This window comes from Ursus americanus, chromosome 5 (assembly GCF_024610735.1).
Source record: "Ursus americanus isolate L20-20 chromosome 5, mUrsAme1.1.p, whole genome shotgun sequence".
Classification (NCBI taxonomy): domain Eukaryota; kingdom Metazoa; phylum Chordata; class Mammalia; order Carnivora; family Ursidae; genus Ursus; species Ursus americanus.
Window position 1 is genome coordinate 15,615,824 of NC_142131.1, and position 24,095 is coordinate 15,639,918.

Below are 24,095 nucleotides of genomic sequence, written 5' to 3' on the forward strand. Positions count from 1 at the left end.
ATTGCCACCCTAACAGCAATATGTAACTAATGGAAGATACTCAACTGAGAACTTTTTAATATACCTGAAACTTTTATGATTGGATGTAAATTCAAAATAATTTCTATGGGGAAAGTTTTTATGTTCTTTATAAATGAAAATAAATTTAATTATGAAATAAAGATATATTTGGATGCAACTCAGTGATGCATGCATAAATAAGATAAATGTTAGTACCATGTCAAGAGAAGTGAATCCACTGTCTTTTATAATGACTATTAACATTTGAAAAAATAAAAAATGAGTTACATACTAAGTATTGATTATAAAACAAAAGCCGGAAAACATGAGATTTTTTCCTCTGGAAAACCCCTTGTAAGTATTAATTTATTGCCAAAGTAATAGAGATTTTTCAAACAAATATTTGGAAAGGAAGTTGAAAATGTAGACTCAACACAGTACACTTGAACTTGGTCTCACTGCTGTCACGTGTGCTATTTCACCGAGACTCAGAATAAAGAAGCAAATCAACTGTACAGCATACGCAGCTTTCTCCTACTCAGCAAGGAATTAGCAAAGTCATGATTTCTCAATGTGGACAACAAATACACCTGTAGAAAGTACAATGAGGAGATGGAAGCGAGTTTTTATTCCCCCTTCCTTATACTGAATTGCCCATGGAACAAGAATAAAAATCCAAAGGGCAGTTTTTTCTTCTGAATCAAGTAATATTGAAGGTCTGTGCTTTGCTGAAAATATAAATAAAGGCAGAACCATGTAAAACAAGCCTCCGTATGGCTGGATTAATAATTTAAAAAGGAACCAGAGATTGCCTGGAAACATGCATCCTGTGATTCAGCCTCTTCTCCCCCGCTTATTAACATTTACTGAGCAGCGACTTCTAAAAACCAGGACTCTTAGATCATTTAAAGCAATCTTGCTGAAAATCTCCGGGTAGTATTCCTTAAGTGTGAGAACTATAGGTACCCTCAGACACCAGTGTGCAGCTTCGGCATAGAGCACTTAGCATATTCCTTTTTTCTCTATAGTTTTAAGTGTGTGGGAACATGTGATCAGGGTCCTTTTTATATTCAAAATGGGTCAGCTTCTGTCTAGAAAGTGTCTTATTGTCATGATGTCACCACATCTCAAGATTTGTGACCTTTTGCACCATATGGATTCATGGTAGTCCACGTCCTAGCTTACAGGCCAGAGTGCTTTTGTGCCCCCGCTAGGGGGTATCAAAGGCTTTTGGACTGGAATTTCAAGTACCGATAGATTTGGAAAAACAAAAAGTAATTTTTATATATCCTAAGGACCGCCAGATGTCGCAAAGGCATCATTGATGAAACGGTTTTTATCCAAAATGTGGCACTTATATAAGGAATACTAGTATTGTGCTTGAGAGTCGTAAAGGCCATAACAGGTCAGTGAAATGTCCTTCAAACATCTGATTTTTACATTCAAGAATGGGCCCAGATGAAAAGATAACCACATATCTGACATTGACGTTACTACCATTTAGACAACCGATTCAATTGCCTTAGTCAGTGGGATCAATCAGGCCTTTATTACTTTGAAAAACCCCAGAAAGATATAGTTTTTCTTTTTATTTAAAAATGATGGTTTGAAACTATATCCCACCACTATATTTTCGCTATAAACCACAAATGCTACGTAGAAGCACATAGAAACTTTCGTAACTTCCACTAACTCCTAAGTTTAAGACATTTTATGAGATGTTCAAAATTATAATAATGAAAGAAATGGTGCTGAGTGAAATTCTGCTGAGCCAAACTGTATGCATAAATTGGCAGTTTAACAAGTAAAACTTGGAAGCAAGCATTTGATGATTGATTTTTTATTGAGACAGAACAAGCATGATAGTGGGTAAAGTGATTTTCCTTATTGAGAGAAAATATAGTGTTTTTCAACATGTCTCTAGTATGAATGGAAGCCTTGTCAAAAAAACGGAGCAACACATAATATCTTTAAAAAGGTGAATTAACATAAGTATATCACTTATTTTATGGATCAAATTTTATACTTGTCAGTTTTATTCAGAATGTCATAAAGTTTATATCATAAAGATGGTATTATTACCTTTGTTATGTCCTGAAAAAAAAATCTGATATTAACTGCTTTGTAAGTAGGATATAAAATATATTCAGTTGTAGAAAAGCGGTGATGAAAATTAAGGCCAAAATATGTATTCACATGTAGATCTTAGGCAACACCCCAGTAATTTTAAGTACTTGAAATACATTATTCAGCAAGTAACCTGCTGTATATTTGTGTGTAATGGGCTCTGCTTGAGAATACAAGAACTGTCAAGCTAAAAATAAGAAACATGCATCATTCTAATTTAATTACAATTCATCAAAAAATTCCTCTATTGTATGTATTGCAGGGAGATGTATACTTTCTTATAAAAATAATCACATACTAACGTTAACTGAGATTTGCTGTTTTTGTATATGGTTTTCTCTTGCATAAAGAATGTATGCATCCACACATACATCAAACATGTATGTACACATGCTGAGTTTTGGGTTTATGTGTACTCTAACTGCACCTATTTTATAGTTACATCTATGGGAAAATTTAAATGTTGAATATGAATTTGTTTATAGAGGGTTCTTTCCAAGTTTGTAAATGTACATTTATTTCCAATTGTGTTTTCTAGCTATATTTTGTAATTCTACTTAGCTATGGATATGTTATTCCCATTTGGAATAAGACGTATAATAACATAAGGAGGACATGCTCATGCTGTTTTTCTGGATTTAATTAGTAAGCAACCTGCAAATCCATGGTTCCTATTATGTTTGAGTAGGTATATCATGGGTCCATGTTCTATGTGAAAGATTATCTGTATTTTATTCTAAGACTTTATGTATATTCAACCTTTAATTTGACTAGCAGGTTGTATGATTTACATAAAAAATAGATCAGCTTTGAATTCACTGAATGTTATTGGTATAACATAATCAATCATCTCTAAATGTTAATGGTGTTAAAGAGCAATGAGAGCATATGTCTTATATTTGTAATCCTGTGAATTTATGAAATTATTTAGAATGTCTAAGAGCATTAGATCATGTGGCATTTCTCTGTGGTTAGAGATTGAATTTTTTGAATGGTGGGTATCATTCTACTAAAGTTGGAGAATTAGCTAAATATAAGTACTTTTTTTTTTTTTTACCATGAATTACCTAATAGGTGTCTTGATGACTAGAATATTCTTATGCAGGTGTGTGTATAGTTATATATACAACTATACACACATACACATACAGTACAGTGCTTAAAATGCTGTGACTTTGTCTCATTCTCTTTTCACTATCTTTTAATAAAATATGACTTTCATTGGTGTTATCCTAATTACATCATGCATGTAATTCCTCAATGAAATAAAAAGTCAATATGTGAATGACAGTAGTAAGGGAAAAAATAGGATTTCAAATGGTAAAAAGCCTGCTCTGGTAACAAAGACTGCATCAGTCCCTGTGTTGTATAGCAGCTTGATCATATCTTTAAAACTGATAGTAACAAAGAATATTTATTTGTTGCCATGCTATTGTAGGATTTATTTTTAAACTCCAATCCCAATTATCAAGAAAATTGCATCCTCTTTATCTCACAGAAGGGCATACTGAATCATAGCATATTTGGTTATTGGGACTATAATATTGTTACCTTGCTTGAAACACATGGTCTCTCTTGATATACAAGAAAAAACTGAATCCATTTCAATAAATTAATAGGGATGAGAATCCCAATCCATCCTTCTTTTCAGAGGTTCGCATACATTGTAATGAAATGCATTAGGAGTTTTCTTCACTTGAAATCCAAATGAGACCCATTTTGGCTCACACCCTTGACAGTCTCTTTTATAAGCATCGCTGTCTCCTGTTCTTGTGTGGGCCGAGTAAAATGCTTCCTTTGTAAGATGCACAGAGACAATATAATGCCACGAAAGACGAAGGTGTCAAAACACAAAGTTAGAGGCAATCTAATCAATGCCTCCTGATTTAGCCTTTGAAGGCTCTCTTCATTAAAACTCTTTAATGGTGAGGCTTATCTTGAGGTAGAGCTGTTACTTAATATTTTTCAGTGTCATTCTTTGGACAGTCGTTTGTACCTTTTAAATGTATTTTCAGTATTCATTGTTTAGTAAATTGGATGTCTTGTTAGCATGGTGGTGGTATGAATGACTTGCATCAAAATGATTGAAGGTAATAGTGTATAAATTCTTGGTACATTTTTTTTTTCCTATCCCCTAATCCCCATCTTTCCTCCATCAAAAAAAAAAAAAATCTAAATTTATTTTCTTTCTGAATATCAGGTGTAGCGTGTCTTTTGATGCTTTCAAAAGCAGACATTTAGACCTTTTTTCATATCCAAGAATCTGATTGGAAATCTAAAAATAACTGGAAGCAATTAAAATTTTTCTTTCAAAGGAGTTTATTGCCTTTCCATCCTTTTACTAAATACACTTTTCAAATTAATTTTCTTTTTATTAGAGCTTTTGGGTAAAGCAATGTGCATCTCACTGAAGTGGTAGAAAAAATCCTAAGATGTCCCATGCTCTCCTGACTTTTTGTTTCAGTTAAGTACACTGGGAATGCTGAAGCCTGGAGGAGGAGAGATATGCCACCTACCCAACTCCAGACAGGGTTATGAACTTCGGAATTTTGTGACCGTCTTTAAAACAGTTTTATTTTCCTACGTGTGAATGAAAATGTATAAAATATAAAATGTTTTTGAATCTTCAGTTCACTATTCCCCTCGCCCAGTAGTTTGTTCAAATTTAATAAATGAAAAACCTGAATTTTTTTTCTCTTACACATGGACCAGATGACATCATGATCTGAAAAATTATAGAGGATACTTCAAAGAATATCTCATTAATGACGTGTGTGTCTATATTTAGACTCCTTTTACACACACACGTATGGAAAGCTGCATATATACAACAGTGAATATGCTGTGGGTTTTTTGTTGTTTATTCCCAGAATATATTCTAATCCTTCTTGTAAGCAGATTTACCAAATACATATGTTTTTGGATCAGCGCACTCACGTGAGCCATTTAAGGAAGCGGGGAAATCAGGAGCATAATTTCTTTTAACATGCCCAACTTAAAACTCACAAGATGTCCTTCCTACCCTTTCCACCCCAATCTACAATTATCAGCAAAAATAAATAATTTGCAAAATGCAGGAAATAGAAAAAGATAAACACCACGGAATTTATGCACTCAGTATCTGGAAAATGGAAAAGAATTCAAGCAACTTTGACCTGATTTTTAAATGACTACTGTGGTGACTACAGCTGCTCTAGCTTAGTAATTATTTGTGATAGGTTGTTTTTGAGTCCCATATGTATCGGAGCTCCAGGCCCAGCTACCTCATTTGCTGGCACAAAAACAGATTCTTCCAGGTGCTGAAAATTAAATTTTAATATATTATTTAAATATTAAGAGAATTACAGTTTCAGTAATTTTACTGCTACAGCTGGAGTGCAGAGCGTGCCTGTAGAGTGCAGAGTATTGGACAGTCTGACATATAGGAAGTTCATAGTGATTTTTTTTTTAAATATTAGCTTATATATTTAAAAGATGTTGGCTTTCTTTGGCAGTTAGTTTATATATGGGTAAACCGGATTCATTTCTTGTAGTTTGGGCATGCTTTCAATTATTGCAAACTATTATTCTGGGGTCTTTTTAGTTATCTACCTGAAAAGGAAACTATGTCAATGACAGAGAAATTTCAGGTAGTAAAAGGTAAATAAATGACTAAGAAATCTTACCTCTTGTGGCTCACTACATATGTATTACTCTGTTTTGAAAGGAGTTATAAATCCTAGAATAGTTTTTTAAATCTCTGTGGTTCCTCCTTTCTAATGAGAATGATCTCAAAATTGTTAGAAATTAGAGAAATATTCAACAAAAATTCTAGTCTCTAAGATCCTAAAAGCAAGATTCATCATTAGCATGGCTCTTGCAATTTTTGTGTGGTTTGACCTATCCAAATTAAGTAAAACCCCACTTAAAGTAATATTTGTGTTGATAAGATGTCCATAGTTTGTTTGGAATTCAGAGTAAGAAATCAATTTAACCATGAAATTTTATAAGTTAAAATCATTTGTAACTTAATTCATGATGAAATCTTGTTTTTCTGGGAATTTAACACAATTGCAATTTTGCTAATTAAAAATTCTTTTCTATTAAACATTATTTTAACAAATGTACCTCTAAAGAATTAAAGACAACTAGAAGATATGCATTGTGTTAAATTATTTACCATAACCAGCCATTTCAGGGTAAAGTGTGCTTAGTATATAAAGCACCTTCAAAGTATAGTGTTTGGAACAAATTTCCTATTAGCGATAATCTCTTACACATACAAACTTCTCTCTTTTGTTTGCTAACTAACTGAATTACACTTCGCCGGCAGAAATTGTGGAGCAAAGTGCATGTGGTATGACTCCTTGATAGTTAAATTCTCATGCTCTGGATCCAAATTGCTTCAGTTCACGTCTCTGCTCTACCACCTTCTAGCTGTGTGACCTTAGGCAGCCAACCTTTCAATCCTTCAGTGTTTTCATCTGTAAAATGGAGCTACTTTTTAAGGTGGTTACAAGGATTAGGTGAATTCATCAAATAAATGATTTCAAATAGTACATGGTACAAAGTGATCACTATAAATGTCAGGGTTTTTCTTAGTAATATTCATGCCGCTAACTTCGAGTACATGGTATTAAAAATGTAGTTTTCACTTTTATAACTCTTGAAGGGCTTTAGCATTTATTTAAGATGCTTCTAGATAGCCAATGACTTGATGATATCTGACCCATTAATATAAATAAGCTCTTTACCCTTGAAATTTCTACTTTAGATTATAGTAGTAGGCCATTTATAGTTCCATTCATAACTCCAGATATAGCGTGAAAAACTGTAACATAGACTGTCAAATAGTAAATTATTTAACAAGATCTCAGTAGGAAGAGTTACATAATTACTGCTTAAATTTCAGAACACGTTTTTAAAATATAAGAGTAAAGAATTTGTCACCCTTTTCCTTTTTCCCTCTCCTACCATGTAATTGTAGAAAGTACTTACGTTTGAAGGTCTTAATTGATTTTGAAAAATCTAACTGGTTTTGAAGATCACTATAAGAAAAATAATCCTGCAAATTAATATCCTGAAAGACGGATTAAAGACCATGTAACATATTTTCCTTTCGTAAAAAATGATTTTTATGTGTCAATATGAGTAACTAATATTTTTTCCATTGTAAAACAATTGATTTGCAGTGTCAAAATGAGCAGTTAACATACATAGACTAAGTACTTAACGAGGTCAGGATGATTTAGCTGGAGGGGGTGGGCAATGGAGAGGAACTTGGACAAAATCTTTACCTTCATAAAGTTTACATTCTAATGCTAGAGCAGACAATAAACTGATTAATAAATAAATATGAATATAATGTCAGGAAAAAGGCTGTGAAGTAAAATTAACCACATAAGGGTACGGTGGACAGGTGACTCTTCAGGTAAGATAACCTGGGAAGGCATCTGTAGGAAAGTGACACTTGTACGACCTGAGCGACCAATCTATGAAAATGTCTGGGGAAGAGCACATCAGGCAGAGGGAATAGCATGTTTGCCGTTCTGCTCAGAGATAGAAACAGGCTCCACATGGTCCAAGGAGAACAAGAAGACCATTGTGACTGGAGCTAAATGAGAGGGGAGGGAGGAAGGAAAGGAGACAAAGAAGGTGACCAGAGGCCAGATCTCATAGGAAGGCTTTGATTTTGTGTGATAACAAGTCTTTGGAGGGTACTGAGCTTGAAGAGATGTTATCTTATACCTACAAGCATTGTTCTGATTGCTGGGAAAGTAAGGAATGTAAGGGTAAAAGAGTAGAAGAGAAAAAGTAGAATGCAGCGACCACATTCCCGGGTGAAATTAGGTTGATGGAGGTGGCAAGAAGTGATTAGACTTTGGCAGCCGTTCTGATGATGTGGAGTTGAACCATGTGAAAACTAGAACTTGAAGGATTGCTGATGGATTGAGTGTGAGGTGTGAGAGGAACAAATCAAGGAGGTCTCCCAGGCCATTGGCACTAACCACTGTGTGAATGAGGGTGTGATTTACTGAGATGAGGAAACCTAGGGAGGATGGAATTTGGGGGAGAAATCTAGAATTCTGTTCAGTACGTATTATGTTGGAGATGCGTTTAAGACATCTAGGAAAATGGAGTAGGAGATGGACATGGTTACATGGAAGTCAAAGCAGAGACCAGGAGCGGAATTACTGTGGTGGTGATGGTAGTTGAGAGGATATTTATAAGCTGTGATGGAGTCGATGAGGGTCATTCTGACTGAGGCCTGAGGTCCTGGACACTCTGATGTGGCAAAGTCGGGAGGAGGACGATGCTGTTAGGTCACAGAGAGAGGATGGGAATGGAGTAGAAGAGAGCTAGGAGAATGGGGCATCCCAAGAGACCCACTTGGCTTGGAGGTAGGGAGCGATTAAGTGCCCTGTCCATCTCCCTTGTGTCCTTCTTGATTTTGTCACTGAGATCACAAAGTCCTAGACACACTGTAGCTGGGGGTATCGCTCTGCTAATCACAGCCCTTGGACTTGTGTGCGCTCCCTCTCTCCCACAGTACCGGCTCGGTTCTACCGTCTACACAGATGGACCTCCCTTACTCCCTGACTTCTCCGGGCGCTTCTCACTTCGCTCTTGGGTGGATGGATGACTAACCCAGGACAACCGCTAGGGGGACCAGAATTGGTGGTCTGAGGAGGAAAACCTCCCTCCTCGGCCTCCTCCTTTCTTTCCTCCTGCTGCTGCTGCTGTAGTGCCAGTGCTCCTGGTCCCGTCCTAATTCCTCTACCTCCTCTCAGCCCACAGATCCCAGGCGGCTTAGTTCTGCTATTGCCTGATATTTTGGCTGTAAGGATTAACCTTTCATTATGTATCAGCAGATAGCAGAGGTAGTCTCTGCCGCTATTCTTTATTCCTGTTCTGATCTTTTGAGTTTGGTTTTCCCCCCAAAGTAAATAAATTGGCATCTGCTCTCCGTACTCTGAGCTCAGTCTGTTCTACCACTCACCCTTTCCAATTCTCCAATCATCAGTGAAAGAGCCTGGTGTTGCCAGCAAGGACAGATGTGTATTTTCTATAAGAAATTCTTGTCCCTGTATGGTTATTAATCTCTGGGGTAAATTATGGGTCAGTTGGACTTTTTTTCTGAGGTAGCTTGGATCCACCACATCCTATTAATGTTGTTTCTGTGAGAAGGTATTTCCCAAGTTGTTAATAAGCAATTTACAATAAACTTCCAGATTTAATCCACTTATAATTGAAGAGCTGCTTTGTGTATTTATAGCCATCTTGCCTAATTTTGTATCTATTATATATACATCGATATAGTATACATGTTTACCTATCATCTGTAATAGACATAATTAATGATGGATCTAAATTAACTTTTCTGAAATAGGCAAGGTAGAAATTTTATATCAAACTAAATTCTTGTGTATTACTCTTAAGCAGTTTTATGTAATTATAATTTACTGAATCAGAACATTTAATTTTTTGCCTTTGACTAATTTCTCTTTCTAAATTAATGAATTCAAAAGCATATTCCACCGCAGAAAACAAATGGTACATAGGAATTAGACATTTTTAAGTTAATTATGGTCTAAAAACTACTTTTCATAATAAGTAATAGGTTTTAAAGTTAAAGGTATTTTATATTGTAAGGTGATACATTATAGAATTACATTAGTTCTCCGTGATTGTTCAGTATAAATTTGAAGATTTTATGGAGAAATGCAGCTTACATGGCAAAACCAATATGCTTGATTTTAACTTTTAAAATACAGAGAACGTAAGGTTCAAGTGCAAGCTATATATATTTAAAGCACACTTGAAAACATTCGTATTTGTTATCTCATTTTCCCTGCACAAAAACCCTAGGAGGAGGGCTGATACCATGATCCCTGTTTTATAGATGAAGATGTTCTAACTCGGGAAGGTCACTAAAGGTCTGAGTGCTAGTGAGAAACGTCTGACCCTGTCATTCTGATTCCAGATCTAGGTCTCTCTCCACTGCCCGGTGCTGCCTTACGTTTTCTGGTGGAATGCAGCAGGGGTTTCAGTCACTCCGTGCTTAGCTTCTATTCTGGCTTGCTGGACGCCTATGGAGCTGATGTAAGCCTTGAGCGCCAAAGTCAATGAGCCACTCTGTACTTGGAGTAGATCTGTGCTGCTGAGCAAAAGAACTGGCATCATCTCGCTTTGTATTTTCAAAATATTTTAAGCTCTGAAAGGCAGGGCTTTCCTTCTCCCACCCAGCACGGCAATCTGGTACTCCGGTGAGGAGTACGTATTCTCGCTTCTGGATTATCAGTCACGTCAGGGCAGCGGCTCTCAGACCACGGAACACTGGGAGGACATTGTGGATTGTGACTTTCAGGCTCTTTGGAGGGTTGTGACAGTGGTGGAGAGGGAACCGAGTTCCCTTCCTCCCTCTTCCAGAATTGTGGCTGTTGATTGTGACTGAGAAGTGAAACAGTATTGTTTCTCCAGTCTTACTACCTAGTGTAGACGTAGGAAAAAGAATCAAAATTTTCCTGTTGTCTTTTCCCTTTCTCATACCACTTATTATCATGGGTCAGAAAGTGGAAAGTAAATGAAAATTGGTGCATTCAAAGAGGTCCGAAGGAATGCATAACCAATTGTTGATTTTTAAGGCGGTGGTTCTTTTCACATGGGGTGGTTAGCTTCAGAGCTGAAGGGACACATGGATTTTTTTGGCTTTTGGGTGGTGGGTTTGAATTACCTTTGTAGTTTCAAAAACAAAAGAAATTTTTTAGAATTGTTTTTAATCGCTCTGCAATAGTGCAAAGCAGACATACTTCCCCAACTCAGAAAACCACTGAAGCTTTATTGAGGAAGAAATGGAATATCCGCTTCATCAGAGTGAACTATTTCTGTATGACCGTCAGGACAGCCAGGCAGGGTGTGGTGCATGCCTGGACCCCACGCCCCACTCCCGCCCCAGTCTATGCCCACCTCCCGGAGAGTTTCAGGAGGCCACAGCTATCCACGTGAACTCTTCAGTCAGTTTGGATTTACCGTCTTCACTGTGGGTTTTTGGATGAAACAGGAATACAGTCAAGAGGAGAAATGTTTGCTTATCAATCAAGTCGAGATGTTCTTTGCTAGTCCCCTGCACTTTTCATATAACAGGGTGTTTGTGGGGTGGGGGCAGGGGGGAGGTATTTTGGGAAATACTACACTTCAATTTTTGATGAAAAAGTAATATTTCAGGTGATTTAGTGGAAGAACCTAGAATAAAACTTCTCATAGTCCTATCCTGTTTTGACCATAATAACAAAATTATTATTTAGAAAATAATAATGAAAGAATAGAAATTAGCAACTGCTGACATCTTAGGTTTAGCTTTTTTCTATCTTTTGTTTTAAGCACAAACTATTTTATATGTACAGATGTAAAGCCGTATTTAACATGGGAACACTCAAGTACTATAGACACCCACTACCTTTTGGATTTAATTTAACCTCACTGTTGTTTACTTTGTGTGCTGATGTTCTAAAGTTTGAGTAAGATCTATTTGCTTCAGGCAAACCCAAACTATACATAAGATTTGCTTTGATTTTTAATGTGTGGACTGTTTTAACTCAAAATTAAAGAATGTAGCACCATTGCCAATTAGTTAATATCAAAAAGCAAAGTTCTGTATTTTGACATATAACACAGTTTTGAAAAACAGATACCAAAGAACTGAACAATGTTAAATTGTAGAGTTTAAGGAATAGAAAAATTTAGTTTGTTTTTAATAACCCTCTTTATAATGTGGTTACACATAATGTCAGATTCTTGAAACTCTCCTACTGTAGAGTGATTCTCCTTGTTCTCCAAGGCCCACACTGGGGGGAAATAATAGTTAATATAACTGGAATTGTCTAATCACCAATAAATTGTTTTAAAAAGAGAATTTATATCATATATCAAAGTATTTGTTTTTTCTTCCTATTTCAAATAAAGTAGCAGAATTTGAAAACTCCACCATTGTAAGGTGATCGTGATCTATGAAACTTATGTTTACCCTCCATCCCTTTTTTTCATGCTCAGTAATTAAAAATGGCCATGGGCATTTTTTATCCACTGAGATTTACCAACTGCTATAGCTTTCAACATTTATAGAAGGATTTCTACACCTGCTTTTCTTTTTTTATGAAATAACCAAATATCAGAGCAGCTTGAAGTGTTTTCTTTAAAAAAAAAAAAACAAGTTTACCTCTAGGCCTCTGGTTTTCAGCAGATAGAAAGCGCTATCATTAGCCTACCATCCGTTTTAATTTGAAATCCTAAGAACAAAAGTCATTAATAAGTCCTTTGTCACGGATTTTAAAAAAGAAGACGCCTTTTTAGTATTTGTATGTCATCATGCCAGGCCTAGAAAATTAGGCTAATTTATTATTTAAAACACTGGTGGGATTCCTAATTGCATTCATCATTAGATATGACACGTTTAGAACTGAGAACCATATCCAGTGAGAATTTTCCAGTTTGAATTTTGAAATAAAAATATTTTTCAAGAGATCCCTAGCTATTGCCTGTTACCATGGCAACAGTCCTATTTGTCTGAGAGCTCTGTCCGCTGCCAATGAGAGAGAGAGCAACGTCAACTAAACATACGAATACATCAAAGACAAATTCATATGCTCAATCTGATCAGCTCAATTAATGTAAGAACAGAAGCTGAAGGGGGTTAAAAGAGGGCACCCATTCAGGATAGATGAAGCCCCTTTTAGCAGAATATACACGCCGGCCTTTTGGGGGAGGAATTTAGCACACTGTCAAAAACATTATCAGAAAAAGAAAGTACTAGGCCTCCTACACCTAACAGATATGAAGCTGTCAGACAAAGAATAGCACTATTCATTAAATGACACTTATTTTCTCCCACTTTACAAGAATACAGCGAACAAAACAAGCAGGGGAGCAGCTGAGAAAGACACTTTTTTCTTTTGCTGGTGATGACAGACATGCAGCAATTATGGTGATAACTAAGGAATACTAAACAAGAAGCCAGCCTCCATTCTGTTTATCACCTTAAATTTTATGTTACTAAATTTGCATGCAACTCCTGTTTTGTTTTATTATTTATGTCTGGGAAAAATTAGATGCCTTTGTTTTTAACATGGTGCCTTGCGTTGGTGTAGCATACCTCTAAACTCATGAATTCACTCACTTTTCTGGTTAAATGGCCATATCAAGTTGAAATGCTTTTGAAGTAAGACATTTCCAAAGCACAACAAAACTGCCGTTGTCAGTGTGAGGTGTATATGGGGCTCAGTGTGGGGGGGGGGGTTCATTAGTGTAAAGGGAGATACCATACATCTGCACTTTTTTTTTTTTTTTTTTAGAGAGATAAGTGAAAGTTGTATTAATTGCCACCTTTGCTTCATGCTTCATTTTACATGGTGAAACGTGTTACGGTGCATGTGTATTTAATGGATCCTGTTTTGTTTTTTGCTTGTTTTTCCTTTGGGGAAGTTGTAGGTGGTAGGTAGTAGAGACTGGGTTGTAGGGCTTGTAACAGGTGCAGGCAAGTAGGAGTTCCCGTGAGGTTGCTGCCTTTTAAGAATCTTATGCTTAAACCATGATGATGTGATTTAAGGCCCATTATCAATAGTCTGCTACTTATATCTGCATGATCGTGGACTGATTGATACTGACTTAGTAGCCATGTGCTCCATAATGCGCTGTCAGGAAATGCTGACAGATGCAATGAAAGAACAATAAATGTGGGGCAGCCGTAATGTAAAGGTCCAGCTAGGCTGTATGAAAACTGATAGCTAGGATATTGGCTCCTATGTTACCATATACACCAGTCCCTTTGAGAATTTAGCGGGTGAGTGAATTAAAATGGTCTCCTGATACCCAGAAGGGGAAAAAAAGATCTTCATTTAAGAAACTTGCCGACTTTGCCAAAACATTGCCTTATAAGAACAGAGCCAAGATTTAAAAAAACAAAAACAAAAAAACAAAAAAAAACCTCTTTTACTCAAAAATATAGGCATGTCTGACACATCTGAGAAACTATTTCTTAAAAATCAATACACAAAAGCACTGTATCTACTTTTTATGATACTTCACCTATTTGTATAAAATTACAGAAGGAAACATATTATTTGAATTCCTGTTTTAAATGTAAGACATTTGATACTGTTTTTTGAAATTCTTAATCTTTGACTCAGTGCATGAATATAGCTGGCATTTTGCCAGTGCGAGTTTTTAACAAATAACTAGGATATTGTTAATATGAAACTGTGAAAGTTACCCTCTTCTCCCTAGTCTTAAAATGTTGCTTTGGGAGAAGTCATATTGGACTATAATTCGTGCTTTTTCTTGTTTACATATTTTACAGATACCCTCTGTGTTCTTAAACATCATTTAATAATTCTTAGTATTTAAAGACATAATCAACATTCAAGATTGATGCCAGAAGTCAAACAGAATTCTAATACTTTTTTAACAAATTACTTGTTCTAAAAATAAAATCATTTATAATCATATCTTCAAAAATCAATGTAGACTCTGATATTTGGCCTTAATTCTCCCTCCTTTGATTAGGGAATATAGACTGTGTTGAGTACTAACATATTTCCATTGTTGAGCCCCTTGTGGTACCTACACGTAATGGTGGGGGCTGAGGTCAAAGCTGCATTGATAATTTGATTCATTTCCTTATGGGAGGAAAGCTAAGAGTCATCTTCTTTATTTACAAAGTTGCCTAAAAATGCTTTGGGGGAGCCTGGTGAATCTAATGATTTAAAAGGAGTTTGTGAAAATTAGTTGATCAGGTGAATTTAATTTGAGATCCAAACCCTTTTATGATATTTGCCACATGTAAAATGACATTCAAAAGCAAATTTTTAGGATGAGAAAAAACTTAATCTAGCAAGATTTTTAAAATGCAGTCTTCTGAGAGTACTCAAAGAATATTCTAAGCAGATCATTGACAAAACACGCCTACGACTGTAATTGTGTACATTCAGGGGAATGACTTTTTTATTCCATATTATTGACATAATAGATTGAGTCATCATTACTGTCTGATAGGCAAAGGCCTGGTTTAAAACTCTTCTGTGGATCCTCTTTAGCACGCAAAATATTGACACAATAGATGATAATGGCTCCTTTGGAGCCATTAGGGTCCATCATGTCAGGGCCTGCTCAGACATTTCTTAGCAGGTAGCACGCAGACTCTTGACATGACAGATCATAACAAGTCCAAAGGAATAATTATGTCTTAGATTACACCATACTTGGGAATTTCATAGTTTATGAAAATTAGAGCATATTATCACCAATGCGAATTTTAATTCATTAATTAAATTCTATCAGTTATACATGCTTCATGCACACAATGCATATTATAAAATATGTAAACAAACCAGATTACAAGCAGTTATGTTACACTTTTCCCTGTCTAGGAACTTCAAGAAGTCCACCCTGATTGTTATGAATATTCATAAAAAAGCAATTCTTTTTTAGCCTTCTACCTTTTATGCCAAGAGTCAGCCTGGAGCAAATTTTTCATGTCCACGGCCTAGACCTTTGAAAGTGGAGATGCCGAATGGAAAGAGTGACAGAGCTTGAGTGACACTGACTGTGACAGGCAGGGGCTCTGGTGGGCACCCATATAATTAGATCTTTGTGTGGTCTGGTTAGCAAAGACAGAACTTGATGTTTTACTAACAAAATGGTTTGAAAAGAAACCACATCCCCCCAAAGTTAGGCTGTTTACCAGGTACAGAAATGAAAATAAAAAAATTTGCGAAGAAAAATCTCCTAGTGGCTTTGGATAATATGTATTATCACGGTGTAAAAGCAGAAATGAGTGACGTTGGATTGGCCTGTAAGGAAAGCACCATGCTTTTTCTTTTCATGTGAATAGTTTTTATTGTGTTGAGATCAGAGACAAATATAAATTATATTATACAATGTGGCAAGCCATTAGCTTTTCATAAAAAGAAATTTTATCTGCAGTGAAAAGCTTTTGATCTTGAAGACTTTATGAAAAGCCTTTTAAGTTTGATTTTGGTGGTGTGTGTTATTTGGTGTAAGTGTCAGTATCAGTGCCTAGAAATTATGTCAGGTGGTTCGCCTCTTTGCATGGCAGTGTGGTACATTGAAAGGGTGACCTTTTTGAATTTTCATTTCAAAAAACTTAAACTCAACTTCTAAGCCTTAATGAAGAAACCCTAATTAGATCATGTATAAGAGAAATAGTGTTTTTCACTTTCATTCGTCATAGATTATTGTTTTCCCATAGTTTAATGCTTGTTGTGTTTTCAGGTTCCAAGCAACATCACAAGCTTTAGAAAAAAAAAAAAAAAAAGGAAAGAAAGAAAGAAAGAAAGAAAAAGAAAGAAAGAAAGAAAGACCTAAAACAAAGCAGGTGCTTTGAACTTACTCATTTTGACACAGAAAATTCCCTTTCCCCTTATCTTTAGCACTCTCAGAGAACTGGTATAGACCAATGCACGGTTTCTGTTACTGCAAAAACTGCAGTGGCATAAACCTATTGCACACTGGAGGTCACCCTTGCTATTTACAAATTTTCTACACTTTCACAAAACAAAAGTAGATCCCGCATACTTTTAATATGCGCCACAGTTTGCATGCTATTTTGATATAAATACATGGATACTATGTCTCTTCCGTGTATAGTCAGTCATATTAAGTGCAATTAAGGAACCCATTATGAAAATCTTATGGTTGTCTGAGTTTTCTGATGAAATAAGCACATGACAAGAAGCTTTTCAAAACGAAACTAGAAGCTTTCATTATATATTATATATAATGGATTTTGAAAATCTTTCCAAATTGTTATAACGGGATTCTAGAGTAGAGTTCATACGCGTTTCTTATTCAATAATTTGTCAGATTTTTTTCTTTGGCACATTATTTCTGGAGATAACTTTACCGTAAGTTAATACTTACGGCTTGTTGATAAGAAAAATTACTTCTGAGTAATTTAACTTTGACATAATTTATTGTGGTATGCTAAATAGTTGAGCCTGTTCTGGTTTTTTTCACCATGTTACTTTCACATTTTTACATCCATTCAACAAAAAATAATATTTTAGTATGAATAAATTTTTTTCTTTAGCAATCTACTTAAAAGCAATGATGTACATAAAAACAAAATCATTAAACTCAATTAACTCTGTTTTTTTGCAAATATCTCAATGACAAAACCTAAAATGGAAGAAAAAACATTTAGCCTACATCTTGAAGCCATTCAGAATAGGAACCAAAGATAGACCAAGGAGTGTCTGATTCCTTTTCAGTGAGAATGTTCTGAAAATGTAAGGGTTCATCATCTGGGAGCTGTAACAAGCAAAGTGTAAAGTTTTACAGAGAAAAAAATAAGCATTTTACCTTAAGATATAATATGAATACCATGAATTTTTCCGGATGCATATTACTGTAGTATACATAGTCAATTTTGTTCTTCACAATTATTTTATAACACTTTTTAATCTTTCATTAAAGGGATCCTTTATAGTTTCATAAAAATTTCACATAATATGTCAATTATCTGGCATAAGGGTCAGAGGTCGGAAGCGAGTTAAAATAAGGGATAATGGCTTTAACAGACTCATATGAGGTAGCAAGATCAAGGGAGCAGAGGGCACACCGTCGCATGCCCTGGTCAAAGACTAAAGACATCCAGAGCTAGTGTCCACCAGCAGAGCAACTCAAACACTCTCTGCTGTTGATACCATGTGGGGTTTCATCCACTCGCCTTTTCTTTCCCTGTTTAGGGTTCACTGGAGGGAACTGATGAGCCCTACCCCAGGCCCTAGATGGTTGATTTGTACAAAGAGAAGCAACAGGATAGCATCTCCTCCTTTCAACTTCCTTTTTGAGACACTGCCAGTGTTAGGTCCTATGTCTCAAAGCCCTCCTTTTGAATCTAGTCATTCTGCCCCTTGCTGAAGGCTTCGTTCACAGTGAGCCTCTCCCTCCATGAAGCCTTTCCCAGACACTCTTGCACCACGGGCGTGTTTGGCAAACAGTCCAGCACTGTGTCACGCCTTCTGGGTCCACTATGTACGTCTTCGGGTTTTTATTTTAACAGACACTGTGTTTGTCTCATCCCCACTCGTGAGTTTGTGTATCTGGTTGCAGCAAGCACAGTCTTTTTTTGTGCTGTAATCCTCGCTGCCCTGAACAGACTCTGGCCACGGAACAGCTGGAAGTCCTCTCTGCCGCCTCTGAGCTCTCGCAGCACCTCCTTGGTACCACTTCTGTGACCCTAAGTACTTCATCTTTTGATTAGTTATTTGAGAATGTGTTTTCTTTCTTTCTTTTTTTTTTTTTTTAAGATTTTATTTATTTATTTGACAGAGATAGAGACAGCCAGCGAGAGAGGGAACACAGGCAGGGGGAGTGGGAGAGGAAGAAGCAGGCTTCCGGCGGAGGAGCCTGATGTGGGGCTCGATCCCAGGACCCTGGGATCATGCCCTGAGCCGAAGGCAGACGCTTAACGACTGAGCCACCCAGGCGCCCCATTGAGAACGTGTTTTCTGTCTCCTCAGCTAAAATGGAAATTCTGTGGGAGCAGAACTATGCCGTAGATGTCCTCACATTCCACACTAGCATCCCCACAACACCGCAGTCAGCACCGTGTTTTCCATTAAAATTTTCAGCCACTTAACTACCATTTACTGAATACTTGGGTACAGGGCACTATGCTAATTGCTCAGGATGATGTAACATAAACTGTTATTGTTGATACCGAAAAGGAGCCTATAATACAGGGGGTGAGAGAGTAATGAATGTGAATAATGGAAAAACATGACCAGAGTGAATGGAGAGAGCACTGAGTCATGGCTGAGAATGGAAGTAGCCAGTTTCAAGCTTTCAAGGAGATATTTGCCAATGTGGTGTATGTTGCCTTTATTTTTATTGGTTTTAGAGCGTGTGTGTGTGCACCAGCAGGGAAGGAGGGGCAGAGGGAGAGGGAGAGAGAATCTTAAGCAGGCTCCACGCCCAAGGCGGAGGGCCACACAGGGCCCGGTCTCAGGACCCTGAGATCATAACCTGAGCCAAAAGCAAGAGTCGGACACTTAAGCGACTGAGCCAGCCGGGCACCCATATGTTGCCTTTAAATCCAAGTTCAGAGGTGTGGTTTATGGCAAAATCATCTCCTTCTGGGTATAGGAGAAGAGCCTGAATGGAAAGGGTTTTCATTCTATCCGATCTCACCAAAAGGAGCAATGGCCTAAAGGCCACTTAAGTTTGAGCACATGAATCTATCCCTGGACAAATGGAAGGAAACATTTTGCAGGAAGCCAGTCCTTACACATTTATTGAATGAAAGAGTGAATGCGGTTATTCACTCTGATATTTATTGATTGAACAAGTCAAAAAATGAATAATACCATCTCAAAACACTAGAATTCTTTCTTTTTACCAAGAAAGAATAGAAAATCTAGACACCCTTAAATTTATGTTTACATTTCTCTGTGTGAATACAGAAACCATATGCTTTAAATATCATTATAATATATAATTTCTTTTCCTTCTGGAATTTTACTAACTTCCCTTTATTTTCAACCCAGTAACTGAGTGGTAGGCTCCTTGAGCTTTTAAACCAGTACTAGATTGAAAGCTTCTTGAGGAAGGGGGTACATCTTACCACTCTTTCTCCCACAAGTGCTTACGTTCTAATTTAAATCAGTTTAAGAATAGAAAAGAAATTCCAAATGTAATAGAAAGCACTGTGTCCGTTCCTGAGAGATCACAGAGTGACTGCTCCGGCAGTACCTGAAGCCAGGGTGTCTTGCTGTTAACAGTAACACTCAAGAGATGCTGGTTGAATTAATTTCATTTTGCCATGAATAACACCTGAATTTGTGTGGCAGTGATGCTGAAAAATTTACTCTAGAAAAACCCTTTAAAATCTCCATTCACTCTACCCCATATAATTAAACCCTTGCTTATCTGCAGTGCAAATGACCCAGGCTCTTCCCTCCTGTAGCTCTTTTAGTCTACCAACAGAAATTTGATTCTTAGTATCTTACTGAAGAAGTGATTCTGTTATACCAATCAACAAATATTTCCTGCAAATGAGATTTCCAAAAAGCACTAAAGGAAATTAAGAAGGTGAAGGAATATTACCATATTTGGCAGAAAAAAAAATGAAGGTAATGAAATACAGTATATTGTGTGGTAAGTGTCAAATAGAAGGAGATTCTATGAGGACCCAGAGGGAAGGCAGTCTCTCTTTTTGGTTTGGAGTCATTATATAATTTTGGAAGACGTGAAATGGGAGCTGGAATTGGAAGATGAAACTGGGTTCAGATGGATGCAAATTTACAGGGATGGTTGTTAGCATAAAGCAAATGATGTGAGCAAAGATCCAAAGGCTGAAAAGTTTAGAGCGTTTTGAGGAGACCATAAGCAAACCATTTGGCTGGAGTAGAAGAGAAGTAGGCTGGAAAGACAGATTGGAACCTTACGTTCCACAGGAAGGTATTATCCTTGGATTCCTTGGGTTTGGAGGCACAGCGACAGGGTAAACAATATTTTTGATGTTTGAGTTATAAAACCATAGCAGTTGAATAGACATCATGGATCAGACTTGACAGGGTGCATTAGTGATGGTGGTGGTGGTGGGGAGGGTCTATGATCAGGAGCTGAGACTAACGTGAGAGGAGGCATACTGGGAGGAACTAAGTATTTTTCACACTTCATTTTTTTTTTTTAATCCAAAGCCCCATATGCTTACTTTTTTTTCTATGAAAAGGAGGAGTTAGCTTAAAGATTAATGATAAACACATGAACGTAGAATATATGGAGGTTTTTAGAAATCCACCTGAGAAGATGTAACAAGATGTCCTGTGAAATATTTTATCAGTAATGTGAAAGAATTGTAGTAAGTGTTGATATTTGTCAGAATCACCTGCAGAGATGGGTATGGATATATAAACCCAAGCCCCATTCATGAGGTACCTCATCAGAATACCTGGGAATGACACCTGGACGCCTGTATTTGTAACGAGCTCTGTAGATGGTTTGGTTGCATACTGAAGTTTGAAAACCAAGACTGTGATGTGTTCTCTCCTTTGTGCTTTTATTTACCATTGTTAAGGAGATTACCTGAAAAACTTATAGAAAGGAATGTTTGCTACCACATCCATACTTAAATATTGATATCAGTATTATTAATGATATCTTGATAATTTCCCTTTAATATCTATATTTTCTCAAAATGATCCATTAAAGATCACTGAGAAGAGTTTATTAAAAAATTTTATTATCAAATTAAATTGAGGGTTTAGTGAGTACAATGGATAGAACCTACCTACCCGGTCAGGATTCCTAGCATCCTGTGAAAGTAAAATATTTCATCAAAAGTTCTAGTGGACATTTCCCTCATGTAAAAAAAAAAATCTGGCTGTTACTTCCATAACCTTTTACGTGGTTCTGGAATTGCCCAGATGGTGCATTACACTAAGTCATTTTGTTGATTCGTAAATGATGAGGGCATATCAGAACGAAACAAACTCTTTTCCAGCGTATTTATCTTCTGAATTCAGGATTTTACAGTTCTAATGGTATACTTATTCCTCTGGATGACTCTCAAAGGCCTTAAAATCTAAATATATTCTTGATTTGGGGAATTAGTGATGTAATTAATTTTATAGGAAATAAACTCTCAGATCTCATGTTTCCTTTTTATCTCTCAGTAAAACCGGTTATATGGTTTTATATATATATATAGATAGATAGATAGATTAGATATAGATATAGATATATAATACATTATTCAAATTGTTACCACCATTTTGCTTTATTAATTATTTTAAGTTTTCCCCTTTAGGGATTTTTTTTTTATTTTTTATTTAATTTATTTATTTATTTTTTTTTTTAAGATTTTATTTATTTGACAGAGATAGAGACAGCCAGCGAGAGACGGAACACAAGCAGGGGGAGTGGGAGAGGAAGAAGCAGGCTCCTAGCAGAGGAGCCTGATGTGGGGCTCGATCCCATAACGCCGGGATCACGCCCTGAGCCGAAGGCAGATGCTTAACCGCTGTGCCACCCAGCTGCCCCTAGGGATTTTTTTTTTAAAGCATTAGGAACGTGGGCCATTGGAGAGGTGAGGCGCAGTTCATGGTGAGGTAGTAACGCATCTATTCTTCCAGTAGATAGGAGGTCTCTAAGACAGGTTTTAAGTGTAGTAAAATCATTTCCGTTATGACAAGTTTTCTATCACTTAGTAAAATTAAAAGTGATAGCACGACTTGGACGTTAGTTCTGCTTCTGGCACTATCTGAATCTATTACTATCTTTGAATCCTTCTACTGGTACTTGCATAATCACCTTTTACATTCACAAATAAGTTACTGAGTTTCTCTGTTGATAGTCATGAAAACAAATTTTAATTGAGTTTGGCATGTCAAAACCCTTTCTTGGGTTTTATGTTTGATGTACCATGCCACACTTTCAATGAACAAAAAACTGCCTCCTTGCATATTTATTACACATTCTCAGTTAGTGAGATTTTGTTACACAAGCAGTTGCCTTATTATTTTTTACACCTGCACTTTGATATCACAGTGGTTCATTGTCAATCGACGTAATGTATCAGAAGTGGCTCGACTAATGAGCACAGTGTTGCCTTTAGTTCATTTTACATCTCGAAACCCTACTGGGGGATTGACTATAAAAATTGGGGGAAGGGTTCTGACATTTTATAAATGTCATATGTCAGTCCTACACTGTGGTGGCTGTGAAACACGGCATTCTGACGGTATCATAGTCACATGATAGGCTATGTTCACTAGCAGGGAAGGAGATTTTTTTTTTTTTTATTATTATAGCCCTCAGGAAAGGTAGGGTGTGTGTGTGTGTGCGTGTGAGAGAGAGAGAGAGAGAAATTTTTGTTTTACAAGTTAACTTTAAGCCTTTAGACTTTAGACTTTCCTGAATCAGTAAAGTCGGTCATTTCATTAATATAAGTGAGTAGAAACAGTATTTCAATGGCTTAAAGTGACATGAAAACTTAAATTCTACTTTTCTATGGTTAAACGCAGTATTTTGACTTTAGAACAAAAGTAATTGTTCTGTATTTTCTGGTTCCATAAATTCACATTGGAATTTGTATTGGAGAGAAGTAAAAAGTCAGGGCATATTATTTAAACTTAACCTTTGTTTTAAGGTAGGTTTTTAAAACGTGTTGATGGTATACAAGATGTTAATGGGTAATTAAATCAATTCTTTGTTAGTGCAGGAGGGTTTGGATTTTGTGAATGAAGAGAATTATGTTACTAATCCCAAAATAACAAGTGTGTTTTTATTTTTAGAACTTGTAAGATTTTATGGACTATCCTTTGCCTTGTGATAACTGTAGAGTTATGAACTCAGAATATGATAGCCAAGGGCAGGCGGGATATTTTCAGTTCTGGAATGTTTTTATTTTTAAACTGGTTAATGTTCAAATAATTTAAAATGGGAAAATTTCTTTCCTTCAAGGCCAGTGTGTGTGTGTGTGTGTGTGTGTGTGTGTGTGTGTTGACTGTTGTCAGATAGGTCCTTGAATGGCTCACTTGGGTCACTGACCAACCAAAAAGCAAAGAGAGAAAAAGAGCAAGTGGGAACTATTAGTGTCAGTGGAACTAATAATACCACAGGTAAATGAGATCCAGCAAGACCAGTCACCCCTCATACCAGGCTCAAAGCAGGAGCAACGCTACTGGGTTCAGGCACCCAGTAGTGTTGATCAGGCACCTTCACTTATAACAATCCCAGAAGTGACTTGTCTTGGCTTCACATAACTCATAAGTAGCAGAGCCAGATTGTATCATGACTTTTATAACTTCCATCCTAGTGCTCTTTCCACCACACTGAGTACTTGCTCTGTAAAAATACTCTTTTCTTCCCACGTTCTGAATTTTTAGTAAACTCAATTATTTGTAACTTGAAGCAAAGGTGAAGTTTATTAAATGTTTTCTAGGCCAGATAGATATACATCACTTGGG

At 36.5% G+C, this 24,095-nt stretch overlaps 1 protein-coding gene across 3 annotated transcripts in view; it reads left to right on the plus strand.

The window, feature by feature from the left end:
- The window catches only part of KIAA0825 (KIAA0825 ortholog), a 375,816-nt gene that overhangs the window by 225,116 nt on the left and 126,605 nt on the right, over positions 1-24,095 (plus strand). The window contains exon 21 of one of the 3 annotated variants that reach the window (XM_045796272.2): positions 4,592-16,412. The exons of the other annotated variants lie outside the window; for them this stretch is intronic. Within the exon in view, the coding sequence (XP_045652228.2) occupies positions 4,592-4,595 (4 nt within the window). The 3' untranslated portion in view covers positions 4,596-16,412. Of the gene's footprint in view, positions 1-4,591; positions 16,413-24,095 lie in introns of those variants that run through there. 3 annotated transcript variants of the gene reach the window in all.